The sequence below is a fragment of the Triplophysa rosa genome, unplaced genomic scaffold (assembly GCF_024868665.1).
Source record: "Triplophysa rosa unplaced genomic scaffold, Trosa_1v2 scaffold211_ERROPOS451241, whole genome shotgun sequence".
NCBI classification, from domain to species: domain Eukaryota; kingdom Metazoa; phylum Chordata; class Actinopteri; order Cypriniformes; family Nemacheilidae; genus Triplophysa; species Triplophysa rosa.
The window spans coordinates 1-18,733 of NW_026634228.1; the positions used below are offsets into that span (position 1 = coordinate 1).

At 41.9% G+C, this 18,733-nt stretch overlaps 1 protein-coding gene across 1 annotated transcript in view; it reads right to left on the reverse strand.

Moving 5' to 3' along the window:
* Positions 1-99: 99 nt before the first annotated feature.
* Positions 100-18,733, reverse strand: part of LOC130550006 (voltage-dependent calcium channel subunit alpha-2/delta-3-like) — a gene marked incomplete at its 3' end in the record, with an annotated part of 40,875 nt that continues 22,241 nt past the window's right edge. Inside the window, exons 5-10 of the mRNA XM_057327337.1 lie at positions 11,750-11,912; positions 10,194-10,325; positions 8,757-8,817; positions 6,575-6,725; positions 6,184-6,258; positions 100-189 (exon numbers count right to left, since the gene is read on the reverse strand). Coding sequence (XP_057183320.1) covers positions 100-189; positions 6,184-6,258; positions 6,575-6,725; positions 8,757-8,817; positions 10,194-10,325; positions 11,750-11,912 — 672 coding nt within the window. The remainder of the gene's footprint in view (positions 190-6,183; positions 6,259-6,574; positions 6,726-8,756; positions 8,818-10,193; positions 10,326-11,749; positions 11,913-18,733) is intronic.

Consider the following 18,733-nt stretch of genomic DNA (forward strand, 5'->3'; position numbering starts at 1 on the left):
AAGCTACAGTTGTCATCACATTATGATTAATGCTTCGCCATATAAAATGAATCTTTTCTGAATAGAGCTTAAGTAAGCAGTGTTCACGTGTGTACTCACATTGCTGAGAAGTTCAAAGGCTTCTGTCAGTGCAACATCCAGCAGACCTATACCTTTAGCAACCAGCTTTTCCAGACGTCCACGGAGATGCTGTTGAGAAGCAGACACAGTACTGATGTTAAGTGTGTGTGGACATGATTTTAGAGTAACTTCATCATCTTTAAACACAGTACACCATCATGCAGTCTCATCCAACGACTGCCATTACTCATCACCTACACTCGTACAGTACTATCACTGGTTTGCACATTCATTCACATAATTCAACAAAACAACACATTAGTCATTATTATAGTAATACTAATGGACATTTGTTATGTCTTTGTCCTTCAAATGCTCTTGTAAACAGATTTATCACATCTCAAGCCTCCGTTGATACATTCTCACTCATGTAATGTTTGCACATTATGTAATAGTTGATGATGTGTATGAGTGCCTCAGTTGTCTTAAGTATGAAAACGTTCATCTCAACATCATGTAGTCACTGTCGAGAAGAGTATTGCTATTACTTCCCATTTTACACAACTGCGCTGAGCAGACATAATCCTCCGAAAGACTTGTGTTTATTGTGTTTCGTCTGTGTGCTCGGAGGCGCGTGTAATATATAATGATTCAATCTGTGACCCTGTCTGGGAAAACCAGGCTAAAGTCTCAAATTCTAATTTTGAAATAAGGAGCATCAAAGTTTGATCTCAAGCCTTAATTTTCTGATATGCAGAGCCGATCCTGACCTCCCTGGGACCCTAAGCAAAATTCTGCTAAGTGAAAAGTGAAAGTGACCTATTTGTCAGGTATGGTGACCCATACCCGAAATGTGACCTCTGCATTTAACCCATCCAGAGAGTAGTGATTACACGCACAGCAAGTTGTGAACACACGTACACCCGGAGCAGTGGGCAGCACCTCCTACCTGACCCATGAGCCATGTAAACCATTCATTCCTCTCTCCTTTAAACGAAAGAGTTTGCTCATCTGTCAGTCAAAGAATAAGTCGAACAATACAAAACGGAATGAAGTATACACAAATATTGATTGAATGGAATATTTTTAACCTTAAGTTGAATATTAACAAGTGAATATGAACGTCAATGTGAATAAGCAGAAATAATAAAATAACAAAATAAATCTCAAATATATAATAAAATAAAATAATTTGGCAGCATTTGCAATGACGAGGTTTAGAGTACGTGCTCCACATGGGACGAACACGGCTCTAGGATCTGTCTTTTTCTCCTTGGTGCTTGCCCTCTTCAAATGGAATCTTCAGCTCGTTCAGTTTATCTAAGATGACAGTGGACAGGTTCAAGCCTGTTGTGACCTCAACATCATGATCAGATCATCCTTGATCTCTGGCTTTCCCTTTAAAGCCACGCTTCTCAGAATAATGGACATTTGCTCCTAGTGACTAAGGTGAGGTGTACAGTCCAAGATAATGCAGAAGTACTTTGAGTCTCTTACTGTTTCAACAATTTTGTCACTCACAATCTGCTGTCCAAGGTAATGAGCATCTTTAATTCGGCTGAGATTGTTTTTCCTAATGGGGTTAGTAATTTGTGAGGTTGTGAGGTTTCTATCCATTATCTGGTTGGAAGAGTTTGTCTGAGGTTTCTTTCAGTCAGAGACTGGGCAATTCTTCTTAAACGTGGAAGGACATGGCGCCATCTCTTTCTGTCTTCCACCAAAATTGTCATTTGAACCTGGTCAAGAGTCTGTCCCCGACTTAGGCGCAGATCGAGTTTTCTCCACTGTAGCGGTTTTAGCTAACGTTATTATATTGATGAGCAAAGCTCACCAAATATGGTTCTCCACCAGATCTTTAAAGATCATATCCATGAAATGAGTTATTTAAAACATCAATTTCAGTCAAGGAATTAGTTTAGCTCAAAGGAAAATACGTATAATAATCGTGATCAAACATACGTGATCAAACATACATATTTTACGGTCTCTGATTAGTAATAGAAAGCATAACAATACTTGTATGCATTTGTCCAGCGAATGCATCACTGATATTATATACTTCACATTATCTCATGGCCATAAGTAACGTGACTTTACCAAACAGGATTTAGAGCAAAGGTAGCGTAAATCGAAACACAGTAAAAGGGACCAGGCTTGTGAGCGTGAATACAGAAAACCCATCACAAATGAATATAGTATATGGTTGTTTATTAAACTCTACTCTACGTGGTAAACAAAACAATGACGAGCGCATAAAAAACAAATAACGTTACATGAAACACAAATGTGCTAGGAAGCGCTGAGAGAGAAAAAAGAGAGAGAGAGAGAGAGAGAGAGAGAGAGAGAGGGCATGGCAGCGATTTCTGAACACTAATAAAATCATCTTTAACAAAGAGGCACAGACTTAACTTAGAAATGGATACTTGCAAGCTCTGTGCTGGACCGATATCCGTATGCGCGTGTAGAGATGCAGTTGTTCAAAAGGTTTCAGAAGGCAAGTCCTGCCGACAGTTGTGGGCCTCGTGATCGGCAGAGCCACGTGGCAGCAGAGTCCATTGTTCCTTCTTCTCCCCCATTGGGGGGGAGAGGGCAGTCTCCGAAGAGACGCCACGAAGCAAGTTTTAGCGCAGAAGAGAAGAGAGGAAGAAGAGCCGAATAGAGTGTCTTTCAGAGCAGGCTCTATATTTAACCTCATGAGAGGGCATGCCCAACTGAGTTTGAAGTGGCAGAGAAGAGGTTCTTTGTCCACTCAACAGCTAATTTGCATCTTTATGAGATATCATTCCAATTATAACATAATGAAAAGAAAGTGTTCTATGGTCACACAATGTATATAAACAAGGAGGAATTGTAAAGACAAACATTTATATATCAAATATGCTAAGGTTTGAAGTGCATAAAGACACGATTCATTCGGCGGTACGAATACAAACAAAGCCTGAATTAACTTGCCTATTTAACAATTACAGATTATTTAAAAATGGCAAGAGCGACAACATATAACCTAGATATTTAGATATATTTATAGAAAAGGACAGTTGAATCACACAAGTTCCTATTTGTCAGAGAAGTTTCTCTGGTTAGCCTCAGATGTTAAGTTTCAAATGAGACAGAGAGACTTCTCACTTCTGCTTTGAAGTTTAGGAGTCGTAAAATATCCAACAGAGAAAAAGGTTATCAATGAGGTTACCTCTCAGTGAGAGGTTTTGACTCTGGTCTTTTGATAATCGTATCAAGAAACCAGGAGAAAGGGGAGTGAAGGGGGTTGATGGCTCTTCTTTCAATGACTCCGACCATTTGGCTTATGCTAAATTCTCTACACCACTTAATCATATTGTTTGTATGCTCAGGGCTACCCTCATGGTGTCCCTGCATATGCTGGTTAGGTAGGATTCTAAGCATTGTAGCTGGGCATGAGCTGGTTTAAGCTGATCCTTAGCTGGTTTAAACTGGTCCTAAACCAGTTTATGACCAGCTTAAACCAGCACAAACCAGCTACCATGCTTCAAAACCTACCTAACCAGCATATGCTGGGTTTTTTTCATCAGGGATTTCAGACTGCCATTGATATTTGACCAGTCATTCACATCTTCCGTGATTATTTTGTAGTCTTTTGTAGAAAAGAGCTTATAGCTAAAACATTACGCAGCATTCTGACATTCAGAGTATGACAGCCAGCTCCTGGGAATCTTTTCCCCATTGGACAGCTGTCTCTGTAATAAGCCTGAATGAAACCCTCTTCTAGACTTGTCTTTAGGGTAAGAAAAATCCCGTCCTGGTTTGAATGGACCTCTGAGCACTACCTTAGTCTATTAAGACTGGGGGCCAATCTGCTGAGTCATTTGTTGGAGCAGCAACTGTTCTATTAGGGTCTGAGCTGCTTGTATCTGATGCTAGCTGTACGTCTCCTGTACTTCACCTGGGTCTGTGTTAGTACTTGTTGTAGACGGCTGTGCTGATTCTGTGCTAGTACTGGCTGATGATTTATCAGCCAATGACTTAAGCATAGCACCCAACTGCTATTAAACCATGGTCTGTCTGAATACTCAATTCAGTCAGTTTGATTACATTTGATATTAACTGACAAAATAACTGTCATTTTCACCTGTTTGATTTAAAATTACACTGTTAACATCAATAAAAGCTTTAACTTGGCAAATGACCATGGGATAAGTGGGATAATCCACAGGGATATCCCTTACTTAATGCACAGGTAGTTCTAGTCAGTTTAATCACAATTTTAATTTAATGCGCTGCCTATAATGTAGGCTAATCATATTACACAGACGCATACTGTAAACACAGATCGGACATTGATTACACTGCCAGTGCTCACTGAAACAGCATCCAAAATGTTAATGTTGCCCAGGACTGAAACTAAAAATTGGCCCTGGACATCTTTGCCAAAAGTTGCAATCTGTCAGTTTTGTCCGTTGGCGATTGTGTTCCGGCTGGATCCTCTTACGTTCATTCTTCTTCTTTCCTTTGAATGGGGGATTGTTGTCCTGAGATCATGCTGCCACCTACTGCTCTTCATAAATCCATTAAAGAATTGCTTTATTCTTCAGCAATGAGGGAGTACATCACGATTTTTGTTTTTGATCTGGACTCTCGCAGCTTCACTATCCAGAGACACGCACAGTGCAGGTAATTCACACATATCTCTCTTTCTCGTTCTTTCGCTCTCTAGCTCTCGCACCTGTTCCCTCTTGATTTGTTCCCTTTATAAGGCCCCTGTGTTTTCTGTCCTGTGCTGTTCTGAGCTTTAATCTATAATTCTCACATTTGTAATAATTTGGTCAGTTAATAATACTACTTTATGTAGTTTAATATTATTTATTTGAATGAATTAAAATAGCTGTTTCATGTCTATGTTTGAATCACTTAACTTATCAAGGTTGATATAGGATACAGAAAGTAATTAGTAATAAATAATTAAATATTTTTGGAGACAGTAATTCGCACAGTAATCTAATTACACTATTGAATATGTAATTAGTAACTAGTAATTAATTACTTTTCAGAGTAACTTGTCCAACACTGGAACTAATGAGCCGTAACTGACAAAAATAACTGTCAATTTCACCCGTCTGATAAAAGATTATTCTGTTAACATCAATAACAGCTTTATCTTGTTTTAAACTTGGCAAATGGCCATGGTATAAGCGGGATAATCCATGGCTATCCGTGCATTAAAGGATTTTAATGCACGACGTGGAGGCGAAGAACTGGTGGTCACGAGTGGTGAGGCTGAAGAACCCAAATGCAGGCAGGCAGTGATTAAGGGGTTAACAGAGGTTTTATTAAACAAAACGCAAAACAAACACCCTCAATTGGGAAAACGGAACTAAGAAATATATATAAAACAAAAGACTTCCCACGTGGGGGCAAAACGAAAACAAGAACAGCAAAACACGACCAAACGTCTCACACCACAACACGACACGACAGGACACGACACGACACGACACGACACGACACGACAGGGTAGAACACAAAACTCACAGAACATGGGCAAGGCTGGGAACAGGAACACTGGACGAGGTACATAGCACATAAACAGTACAATCCACGAGCACAAGACAAAGAAACATGAGGGCATTTATAGGCAAGACAAACGAGGGATAATTATACAGGGCAGGTGAGGAACATTAGACACGAGAGGGAAGCAATACATGAAACGAGAGGGGCGGGGCCAATGACGAGACACGAGAAAACACATGAGATGTAAAACATACACAACTCATGGATTTCTCACATAAAACCTAAGGGCTCCGTCCCGATCCTGCCACATGACTAGAAATTCATAAACAAGAAGGTAGGACCTTTACAGCCTCTGCTAACTGTGATTTTATGTAGAAAATCGCAAAAACTGGCGTTAGCTGGGTTTTCACAGACTGGGTGACATATTATTTATAAAAAGGCAACTTCCAGTTCTCCTACGGCAGACACTCCCCTTTTCCTTATTCGCCGCCAGTTTATCAGAAAATTACGATTTTGCCTGTTTGACCCACTGGATGGAAACAGTGCTCTATTCACATATGTTTTATGTGATACATTACAGCACGTACGTTAAATTCATAAAATGAAATTCACACACTTGCAAACATGATGTGCACTTACATTTTTGTTGCTGATGTCAGCTTGAACCAGAGTTCCATTCAGACAGGGTTCCACATACTGCAGCTCTTCATTATACTGTCACATAAACACACAAACATCTGCAGTCATACATTTTAAGATGACAGACATACACCAGTCTGATGAGAAGTTAAACACAAAACATGAGTCATAAAGTTTAGCTTTATAGCTTTATGCTAGTGCAGATGCTCACATGACCTGCTTTCGGAAACACGTGAATAATAAACACTTCCTAGCAACCAACCTGTAGTGCAGTGCTTCTGAATTCAGTCCTGAACATCACTTTCTAATGTATTTTCTGCCTGACTATTAAGTGTTTACAGTGACAAAATGTTGCCGACTTCTGGCTTTATAGAGGCAGGGATGGACTTACAGCAATAATGTTAAAGAAGTCATCATCACCGAGTGTATCCAGTATGGAGGAGACAGTCTGCCTGGCTATAGTCAGTCTCAACCCCTTCATACTGCCGCTCACATCCACTAAAATCACCACATCTTTAGGTGATGTCGCTGCCTGGATATACCTGTACACAACCACATACAGTATTGGATCTTCAGAAATGATCATTTACCCACCCTCATGCCATTCCAACTGGAGCTGACTTACTATTATATTAAAATATAATATCCTAATCATTTGTTTTAACAAATAATCACTGTCTTCTTTATAAAGAGATGCTGTAAATGTCAAGTGCTGTATGCCTTATATCCAGGGCCGGGTTATCCTAATGGACAACATGGGCTGCAGCCCAAGGCCCCGAACACTAGGGGGCCCCCGAGACGATTTTCTTTTGAGTTTGAAAACATGTTTTGATCGAGGCAATTATGCGAACGTTACGTAGAGAGAGCATCGTTGTCACACACCCAAATCAAGAGTCAAATTGGACACACAGTACATAAAGGACATCGTCGTCACCTGTCGAACGAAAATGTATGAAAATATGAAAGCATACGAAGAAACCTGCCGCTACTGGGGCTTTTTAACCCTCCTAAAAGGCATGCCCAATGAAGAGATGGACGCGGCCTGTCAGAGTCTCGTTAGAAAATATTTTCGATGATGAACTTGTTCAGTTTATTCCGTTTTGCGGCTCAGTGACCAATGACCTCTCGCCTATAAATTTAATGCTTATCCTCAAAGAACTCAAGACTGAACTATTTGACAGTAACTTCAAGTGAGAACGACATTCTGCGTCAGATTGATTTTAACGATCTAATTGAGGAATTCTCTTTGAAGAAGAGCAGAAAGAAGCGCTTTTAGTGGTGAGTGATATTTAATTAATTTTATTTGCTGGGCTGTTTAATTTATGTACATAATTTTTAGACTATTTTTGGGATTATGACGTGTTCGCTTTGTGTTTGTTTATTTTTATTTCACGAGTGTAACGAGCGCATCTTTATATGGTGTTTGTTTGATTGCACATTTGGTTTACCAATTCTTTGAATATAACAGGCATATACAGTAACTGGGGAGGGGGCCCAAAGCTGCGTTAGCCCAGGGCCCCGAGAAGGCTTAACGCGACACTGCTCATATTCCAACACAGTCTCAGGCAGTTCGTTGCATAGTCACAAAATTTGTAATCGTGTTCATGGACACAAATTTTGGACACCCCTTTTTTTTGTATCAGTCAGTACGACTTTTAATACACAAACCACGTGTGTATGTACATTTATATATTTATAACCTGATATTAAAAGAAGTCGTACATTTTATAGGTGGTGGCTAAGCAACTCCTTACCTCACCGTCGGGCTGACTGACACAAAAAAGGGGGGAATTCGTGTCCGTGAACGTGTTCATGACAATAAGCGGGTTTCCATCACTCTGGTTTTATTCGCATTTTGAAGTTTCGCATCAGAAACGAGTGATGGAAACGGCAAATTTTGAATTAAAAACCCTTAATTGGCAAAAAAGTTTTTACGCTCGCTTGAGGTGGTTTTTATTTTTTGTGAAAAAGGGTTAATGGGAATAATGGGAGATGGAAAGCATTTGCCGAATAAATTCCTCCAAAACTGCAGTATGAGACGGCTTAACCTGACTAACCAGAGTAATGATCTTGTTACACAGCATCAGAAATGTTGTTATGGTCATTCTTAAATGCCTGAGCAAAGTCGTCAAAGTATTTCTGTAATTGCCTCTTAGAACTGTCACGACTGTGTTTCCCAAGAGCAGGCATCCACAAAAGCACCGCATTTATTGTGTTTCGTAATTGTCTGCTTGTGCAAGTATTATGAAAATTATTATATTCAGTGACTTCTCTTACTTTTCTTACTGATATTTAGTGGCAGTTTATTAGGAAGTGACGGTTGACTAGTTGGATGGAAACGGTGCTTATTCGCAAATGTTTTATGCGATATTCCAATTTTGCGCATTAACTAAATTTGCAACTTTGGATGGAAACCCGGCTAATGTCACGAATTCCGTTGAGACTGTGTTATAAAACACATTTTGATTTCATTTAAACAACAGGCCAAACCCCACAAGTAATTTTAGTTGATGTTACACATGCCCTTCTAAAGCTTAAGAGTTAAATTTATTTTCTGTAGACCAAACACTTACCATTTCCGATTTCGACAGTCAAATTCTATAACCCCATGTTCATCTGGTGTCCATTTTATACCTGTGAAGGTACAGAAGTTATATATGTAATCAGTTATGCACATTTAGGCACATTTTTACAAAAATTCTTTCAATTAAGTATTTTGTACGATTTTTTTATATTTTGTTTCATTTTTAGTAAAAAAAAGCAGCAGCCATTATCTCGCTTATACCATGGTCATTTGCCAAGTAAAATCTTTTATTGATGTTTACAGTGAAATTTTAGATCAAACTGGTGAAAACTACCGTGATTTTGTCAGTTAAATTTCAAATGTAATCAAACTTACTCGAGCTACCTGTGTGTTAAAGGGTTTTAATGCACACCTTCCAGCCAATCAGAATCCAGTATTCAAAAAGAACATGGTATAAGTAGCTTTAAATGTACTATTTAGCCTTAACCATGTACATGTCAATGTTTTATTAATTACACACTTAAAAAAATGAAAGTAAACGACTAAGTGCATTTCTCCAGATCTTCCCTTACAGAAAACCCACCTGAATTTCACACATGACAAAATCCCAAGTCAAGTCATTGGACAGATTCATGAACAATAACACAGGGATAGTTCAGGGATACTTCACCAAAAAATGAAAATTCTGTCATAATTTACTCGCCTTCAAGTTGGTCCAAATCTGTGTAATATTTTTTTGTCAGCGTTCCTACTCCTGCACTTACTCTCCAGGCCTCTAGAGGCCAGCGGTTTCCCTATGCTGTTCTCATTAGTTATATCCATATCACCTGTACCTTGTTATCTCTAGGGTATTTGAGTTGTTTGTTTTCCCTGCTATTCACTCAGTTATTGGGTCTTGACTGCCAGTCTGATGTTTTACCCTCAGTGCTTCCCTCCATCTTCGGGTATGAGAACTTAGTCATTGTTTATGTTATCATTTATGTTTTCTAGCATGGTTTTCTCCCCTTGTAGAGTTATTTTTTTATATACCTCAGTCCGAGAAGAACCTTTGTTGGATTATTCGTTTGGGTCCTATTCAACCTTCTGTGGCCTAGCGGTTTTGTTGAACATAGAGGAAGATATTTGGAAGAATGCTTGTAACCAAACAGTTCTTGGCCGCCATTGACTCCCATAGTAGGAAAAAATACAACTGTAGTCAAAAGTTCCCCCGAACGGTTTGCTGTCCTACATTCTTTAAAAAATATCTTCTTTTGTGTTCAACAGAACAAAACAAAAGAAATGTATAAAGCATTTCTTCCTACTATGGGAGTCAATGGTGTCCCAGATCTGTTTGGTTATAAGCATTCTTCCAAATATCTTTCTCTGTGTTCATCTAAACAAAGACAATAATACATATATGGAACAACTTGAAGGCGAGGAAATGATGACAGAATTTTAACTATTGACCCACACTGCACACTGGACGGGTATTGATTTAATATCTTACCTGGATACTGTCTGAAGAAGCCCTTTGCGCTACCAAAGTACTGCCAAATAAGAGACGGGTCTTGTTGAAAGTTGTCCACAAACACTTTATTGAGTGCCTCTGACCAGTACACACCATTCACAATCGCTGAGTCTGCAACAGAAAAACACAAACATGTGTCTGATTAACTTCTTCACACTGATCCCAGATCTGATCATTGTTGACAAGCTCCTTGTGATGTGAAGTATTAAGTTGCCCTGGATGATGTGTCTGCTAAATAAATAGATGTACATGTAAAACGGAGTTTATTTACAGCGTTTTTCAGTCCGTAGAGTGGAGCGAAGCAGAGGATAAGATATGTAGGTATGTATGGTATGATCTAAGACACTTTCCCATCAGCTGTATAACGTTATGGCGATATTCTCCGTGCATCACACTCCAGAGAAAATACGCCACTTCAAATCCATGAACTGATGTCATTTAAAAATGTCATTTTTCATTTAAGACATATTGTGGATGCGGCATTAGATGAACATACTGTCATGTACAGAAGTGACAGACGGCACAAGCTTACAAGAGAACATCAAATAAAATGATTATTTGTCAAATGATTCATTATCTGATTGGTACATTTATCAGAGGGATTTGTGGTTATTGATGTCACTTTCAATTGTAAAGGCTGTAAATTGATTCATCAATGTGCTGTGGTTTTTAATAGAAAGCAAAAAATAAATTAATAGACATTAAACATGTTATCAGTGTATTACAGTGATATAAGGTTTGTCTACATATTCTTTATTGTTGAGACAGTTTATGAAACGGGTGCCATTTCCACTTTGCACTTTTGTAAATTTTCACTAAAAACAACTTGAAAGGTAAATGAATCCTCCAAAACACATTTTCCCACCTCAGGAATGAAATCATTATTAATATTACTCTTACTGCAGGCAAGGGAGACTTTCTTATACCACCCCGTTATGTACAATATGTACTTTATTAAAGTAGGAAAACATTACATTTTTAAATTGAATCCATTTTTTATTCTTTGATTTTTAATCTTGAAAAATTAATTCAACATTTCAATGGCCTCATTGTTTGTACTGAAAAAAAAGTTTTTTTTAAACATTTATTTGATTAGTCCGCACAACAAGAACATCATTCATCATAGGTCATGTACACACTTCATCTAAATTGGGTTGTCACTTCACCTTTCAGTGCTTAATCCTGTTCTGTACACACACACTTCGCTCATTTACAGGAGTCACAACCGCATTCTACCACCGAATTAACTCCCGAAAAATGCGGTTCCGTATGCACTGCGTCGAGTTTTGGTAAATGCGGATGTCACTAACTGCATTTTCGGGAGTTAATTCGGTGGTAGAATGCGGTTGTGACTCCTGTAAATGAGTGAAGTGTGTGTGTACAGAACAGGATTAAGCACTGAAAGGTGAAGTGACAACCCAATTTAGATGAAGTGTGTACGTGGCCAAAGAGTGAGTATATTATTTATATTTATTTATTATTTGTGACAAACAGACGCACAAAGTTAACATGAGGTGATGTGAAGCCATGTATACCTTTGTTGTACATGTTTGTGGGCACCTGCACAACACTGAGACTGAGATTGACTGACAGATTATTGAAATGTTCGTTGGGCTGCAGGATGAATTCTCCACCCAAATCCACACTGTTGCCCTCCTCATCCAGCTCATTGATCAACACGGCGTTGAAGTATTCGTACTGTCAGGAAAAAAGACAGAGAAAGTTATAGTGAACCGCCTACAACATGATTCGTTTATTAGAAAACAAGATTCAGATGTTTGGTGCAAGATAACATCAAAACAAAAGAAAAGCGCTCTCGTAACAATACAGACGAGGAATGCATGAGCATGGCAGCACAGACTGAAAGAGCAGAGAAACTGCAGGATTCTGAGAGCTCAGTTGAACAACAGCATGTGGAATAACTCTCTCGGGATCAGTACGGACAATTTACTGTATGCACAAACACACACACACACACACACACACACACACGCACGCACACAGGCTTTTAAAAGACGCATTATAACACACTTCAGCATTGACACAGACGACACTGTTGGTGTGGCTTTATATTTTAAGATCTGTGTGGACCGGAGGAGCTGTTAATAAATCATTCATCTGTATTACTGTATATTTAGATCAGCACCGTCCTCTGTGAGATTCCTCTCTGGAGGCATTTTAAAAGCATCTGTGGGGGGAGTCCCACAACTAAACGGAACCGCATCATTTCTAGGTAAGTAATAGCCATGAATTCACTGAAATAAATCAGCTTCTATTCATCGATACAAAGTGAAGTGTAATGCGTGATACGCAGTGCTGTGTAAAGGATCTTATGATGCTCAAGTGTTACATTTGTAGCGTCCGATGTAGTGTAGTGTCCACACTCCAATGTGTGTCAGTACCGCAGGGTCACATGGATGAAAAGAGAAGAAAATCAGGGTGTCGTCGACATAACAGGGGTCCAACACTCTTAAAAATATAGGTGCATCACAATGTCATAAAAATAACCTTTTTTGTCTAAATGGTTCCATGAGGAACCTTTAACATCCGAAGAACCTTTATGTTCCACAAAAGGTTCTTTGTGGCGAAAACGGTTCTTCAGATTATAAAAAGGTAAGAAAGAGATGGTTCTTTAGAGTCATTTGACTGAACGGTTCTTTGTGGAAGTAAAAATGGTTCTTCTGTGGCATCGTTGTGAAGATGTCAAGAGTCTCAGCTATGGACTATGGCAGGAAAGAACCCAATTGCAGGCAGCGGGAGTACAGGGAGAACAAAATACTTTATTTTAACAATAAACATAAAACAAAAACCCGCGATGGGGTGAAAACAAGAACAAGATAACAATAAGGCAATGGAGACGTAAACTAACTAAACACTAGACTCACATAGACTTGACAAGGACTAAACTAAACTAAACACTTACTACAACAGACGAAACGCAACAAGAGGTACAGGCATTACGGGGAACGAAGAACGCACACCATACACATACAATGACCGACACAGGACAATGAAACATGAGGGTATTATATAGGGTAAGACAAACGAGGGATAACGACACAGGGCAGGTGTGGGTAATGAAACACTCAGGGAAGGATAACAAGGAAACGAGATGGCGGGAACAGAGACGAGACACTGGAGAGAACGTATATTATTGTCAAAAGGACAATAATATGTTTCTCTCCACACATAACCAAAGGCTTTGTCATGACTCTGCTACAGGACCAAGAAAAACATGACTAAATGAAGCAGAGCCATGACAGAAGCCCCCCCTTTAATGAGCACCTCCAGGTGCTCACCAAGGGGTAGACGGACGAGACAAGACCGACTGGGACAGTGACAAAAACCAGACAAACATGGTGAACATGACAAGGGGCAGACAGGACAACAAGACCACAGGATTGGGGTGGGATAACAAAAATAACAAACATGGGAGGGGGGGTGGCTGGAAGGCCGGCTGGACAGGGCTTGACGCCGGCTGGACAGGGCTTGACGCCGGCTGGATCACCGGACTGGACGCCGGCTGGATCACCGGACTGGACGCCGGCTGGATCACCGGACTGGACGCCGGCTGGATCACCGGACTGGACGCCGGCTGGATCACCGGACTGGACACATGACTGGACAAAAGACTGGACACACGACTGGACACACGACTGGACACAGGACCGGACACCGGAATGGACGCCGGCTGCACCGGACTGGACACTGGACAGGACATCGGCAGCACCACCGGAGACCCCCCGGGATGCTCGACCGTGGAGCGGAAGTTCCAAATGGAACTCCACTCCCGGGATCATCCCGGTTGGCCACGTACCTGACCATATCCGCAAACCCGAGAGGAGCCAGCAGCCTCTTCTCCGACGGTGTGAGGCGTCGGGTGAGGCAGCAGTTGAAGATTGTCTTCAACTCCGCATCACTGAACCCGGTCGCCTCTGCCACCGCCGAGAATGCTCTGGCGAACTCCCGGTCCCCATAACTCTTCTGGTTGAACCCCAGTAGCAAGTGGGCCAGGCCGGATCGGGGAGACGACGCCTTGCCGTCCTTGGGAGCCGCCTGCTGGGTTCGATTCGGGTCGGTCATTCTGTCAAGAATCTCAGCTATGGACTATGGCAGGAAAGAACCCAATTGCAGGCAGCGGGAGTACAGGGAGAACAAAATACTTTATTTTAACAATAAACATAAAACAAAAACCCGCGATAGGGTGAAAACAAGAACAAGATAACAATAAGGCAATGGAGACGTAAACTAACTAAACACTAGACTCACATAGACTTGACAAGGACTAAACTAAACTAAACACTTACTACAACAGACGAAACAGCAACAAGAGGTACAGGCATTACGGGGAACGAAGAACGCACACCATACACATACAATGACCGACACAGGACAATGAAACATGAGGGTATTATATAGGGTAAGACAAACGAGGGATAACGACACAGGGCAGGTGTGGGTAATGAAACACTCAGGGAAGGATAACAAGGAAACGAATTGGTGGGATCAGAGACGAGACACTGGAGAGAACGTATATTATTGTCAAAAGGACAATAATATGTTTCTCTCCACACATAACCAAAGGCTCTGTCATGACTCTGCTACAGGACCAAGAAAAACATGACTAAATGAAGCAGAGCCATGACAGAAGAACCTTTAAAGCACCTTTATTTTTAAGAGTGAAGAAGCCATGTGCCTGTTGTTTAGATAGAGATGTCATTTTTTGGTCACTACTCTCTGTATTAATGTGTACTTAATGTAAGGCTGTTATTAAATTAAATTGAGTCAAATGAAATTAAAGTGCTACTAATATTAATTGAGTCATTCAGATGTGGTCAGGAAGTCATGTAACTTCATGTTCATTCATTTCTTATTTTTTATTTTAGGAATCATGCCCTTCCTCATAATGGGCGAGTTTCCTTATTCACTAACTGATTGGTGACACGTTCCTTTTAGCTTATTCATTTGGTCTGTAGCTTGAATAATAATACAACTTAGAATTCTAAATAGGAGGGAGTTTCTGTGCTCTTTCCAGAAGTCATACTGTTACTCAGAAGCATCATGTTAGCACAACCTGACAGTGACAGCACATCCTGAATTCGCAGAGTCAGAGTAAGAAAGCAATTCCACACACAGTTTGTCTTCATTTAAGTTGTCTCTTGCACTATCACTGTGACGAATGAGGCGGACTCCCTTTCATCCCTCCACCAGAGGGAGCCCCCAGCTGAATACTGAACATGGGTGTCTTTTTCTTTACTTACTTCCTGTTTGTAGCTAACAGATACAAACAGAAAGTCCTGTTTGTTGTGTCCAAAATGACATACTATACACTTAAACTATGCGCTACACACTCTACCATCAAGTGGAGGAATTTGAGAAGGCTAGTGTAGCGAGGAAGGCGGGACGAGAGCCGTGGGGCAGGAAGGCGGGGCCGGTGGCGTGAGTGATAATGAGTATCAGCTGTACGCGCACCGGTCTGCCTCACGGGGAGCTAGGGAGCATAAGAGGACGAGCGACGGGACTGCCGACGAGAGAGGACCGGGCCCGGAAATGTTAAGTTTTATTTATGTTTTTGTGGCCGGCAGTCGACCGTGAGGTGGCTGCCGGCCTTTTACTTCCGTGTTATTGTTTGTTTATTTTTGATTAAAGTTTATTGTTTAAATGTTCGCCGGTTCCCGCCTCCTTCCTTCCCTACTTTGAACTTTGTTACAGCTAGTATCGTCGGTTTCCCAGATGAGGACAAATGACGTCAATCATATAACACATCAATAAAAAAGAATGTGTACATTGTACATTTGATGTAATTTTTATCTGTTTTGCCCAACATGACCTCAGTCATCATCAGATTAATCACTCTGCAGGAGAACTAATAGCCCCGCCTCTCTTCCACTATGTAAGTTAAACTGTGACCCTGAAGTGTCCCTGATATTTTCAGTTGAATAAGTGCATCATCTGGGTTCTTAAAGTGCACTTTTTGGGGGGAATTTTCAACGTGAATACACTACTCACAATATTCATGCCACAACATAGTGCATACATGCGTGATTTTGGACGCACCTTCAGCCATGTTGTGCTGACTAACACTTGTAGTAGCTGTTTTCATTGATGTTAAAAAGGCTTGTGATGCAACAGTATTGGGGCGGCATCTTCTGATGGTCTGACTACTTTAGTCATTTCAGTAAGTACAAATCTTAGTGCTACAGCATATAATGATTCTTTAGGGAAATAGTTTGTGCAGAGTCCTTGATGTCCCTCTGAAAAATGCAAGGTTCAAAAAGATATGACTGATTCAGTCACTGTGGAAGAACTTGACTGGTCTGAATAAAGCCCAGAGCTGAACCAAGATAAACACCCCTTGAGCCAAACACTCATAACTCAAACCCATCAATGACTTGTACTCAGGGCTACAGTCATATCAGAGCAGGTAAAGGCCACTCTAAAACTGTTGCAAAAGTGTATGTCATGCAAGGAAGGACTGCTAATAAAATTTGTATAGGCCAAGTCTGTCACAGTCCCGTTTGTCCCTTTGTTTTATTTCCGTTTTTATTTTCTACTTTGTCTTCATGGATAACCCGGCCATTCTCCTTCTCCTGCTGGAGCAGGGGAACTTTTCCCTTGAGGATCATACGAGACTATTTGTGGAAGTCTCCAACCAAACACACTACCTGGACTACTGCCTCAGTAACTTTTTTACAAGCAAAGCCTATACAGCGCGAGCAGAGACCCAGAGCCAAGCCAGACCTCACCCTGCTGCGCAGAGAGAATGCCTGAGCCCACTGCGGACGAAGAACCAGAGCCTGCTGCATCCCGAGAGCCATCGCCATCAGTAGCGACAGAGCCAAGGATTGCCCCTGAGCCAGAGCCTCACAATGCGTCTGACCAGGTTCAAGAGCCAGCTACATCGCATCGGTGGTTGAAACGGTGGAAAATGGGAGCACGGATGAAAGCCCCACCCCCACACCACCGCTGAGGGTGAGCTAATACTGGACTCACTGGTCTTTTCAAGTGTACCCTGCCTGCAACCACTATCCCCTGAACTGCCTGTCTGCCCTGTACTGCCTGCCTGCCCTGAACTGCTGTCTGTCCCACAGCTTCTACAGAGGTAGTTCCCCTGTCCCTAGCGTTCCCGGTTCTGGGTCTTTCCATTTGTTATGTGTGGGCAATGCACACCAGCAAGCCCGAACGCTCACCCAGGCTCCCTCTCCCACCTCCCCCCCCCCCCCCCCCCCCATCATCACCACTACCGCCGCTGCATCCTGCCAGCCCCTCAGCTCACCCTCAGCCCTTCATCTGTGCTGTGGGCTCGCCACGGGTATGCCAGTCTCCATCAACGTCATGGCTGGAGGATCCCTCGTGTCCGCCTCCAGCCTCTGAGTCCCTGACTCCAGCCTCGGCCCATTGACCCTGTGTATCCACCTCAGCTCCAAGCTCCCTTATCTCCACTGTCCTCCGGTCATCCATCAGCTTCACAGATCTCCCTCTTGCTCCGCCTTGGTTGGTCGTCGACCCGCATCGCCTCAGGACTCCATTCCTCTGGCTGTGCATCGTCGCTCTGTCCCACCGGCTCCGTTGGGCTCCTCCCTCCCTCCAGCTATATCTTGGTCCTCAGTCGCTCCGGCTCCACCGCAGACTCTCGGTTCTCCATCTCTGCCTCGGTCACCTGAGCCGTCGGTTCTGCCCTGGCTCTCTGGATCCTCGCCGTCACCCTGGCTCTTCGGCTCTCCGTCTCGGGCTCCACATGCTCCGCCTGCATCGGTCGGCCCCCTGAAGTCATCAGCCTTTCCTCCTCCATGGCTCCTCCGTGGGTTGCCATCCTGGCTGTGGCCTGGGTTCCACCTGGCTCCTCTTGCTCCGGCTCCCTCCTGTCTCCACCCTGGCTCCTCCCACCATCATCGCCACCCTCGTCCATCTGGTCACCTCCCTGCCTTCACCACCGGTCATCACCCGCTGTCCGTCCCCCTCCTGAACCCCCACCCACCCTCCTCTGCTGGATATGTTATGGCGCAAGGTCGTGCCTTTTCGGGATATAGACTCTTCCAATGCATTCACTATTTGTCCGGTGTTGTTTGTTTATGTGTTACGTGTTTTACCCCTGTGTCTTCAGCATCTAGGATTGTATTAAAGTGTTCTATTGGATTATCTCTCTATGGTCTCTCGAGCCTCCTTCTGCACGTACCGTTCTGCAAGTCCTCCGTTATTTCCATCATTATGATTAATCACATATTTACAACAATTGATATAAATATGGGCAAATTGCTGTTTGCAGATAATGGAGTTTATAAATAGACATAAATATTCATTTTATTGTTAAATTCAAAGTTGGGGAGTGGTCTCATGAATGGAGATTTTAATACTCTGTGGAGAAACCTACATACCTTCATATATCTGCTTAAATTGAAAGACAAGGAGAGATCTTAATCTAAATCAATTTAATAAGGTTTAGAGAGGCATTGAAGCAGTGGAAAACTGTAAGTATTAATGCAGTCTAGCAAATATTCTGAGGAAAGTAACTAGCTAAC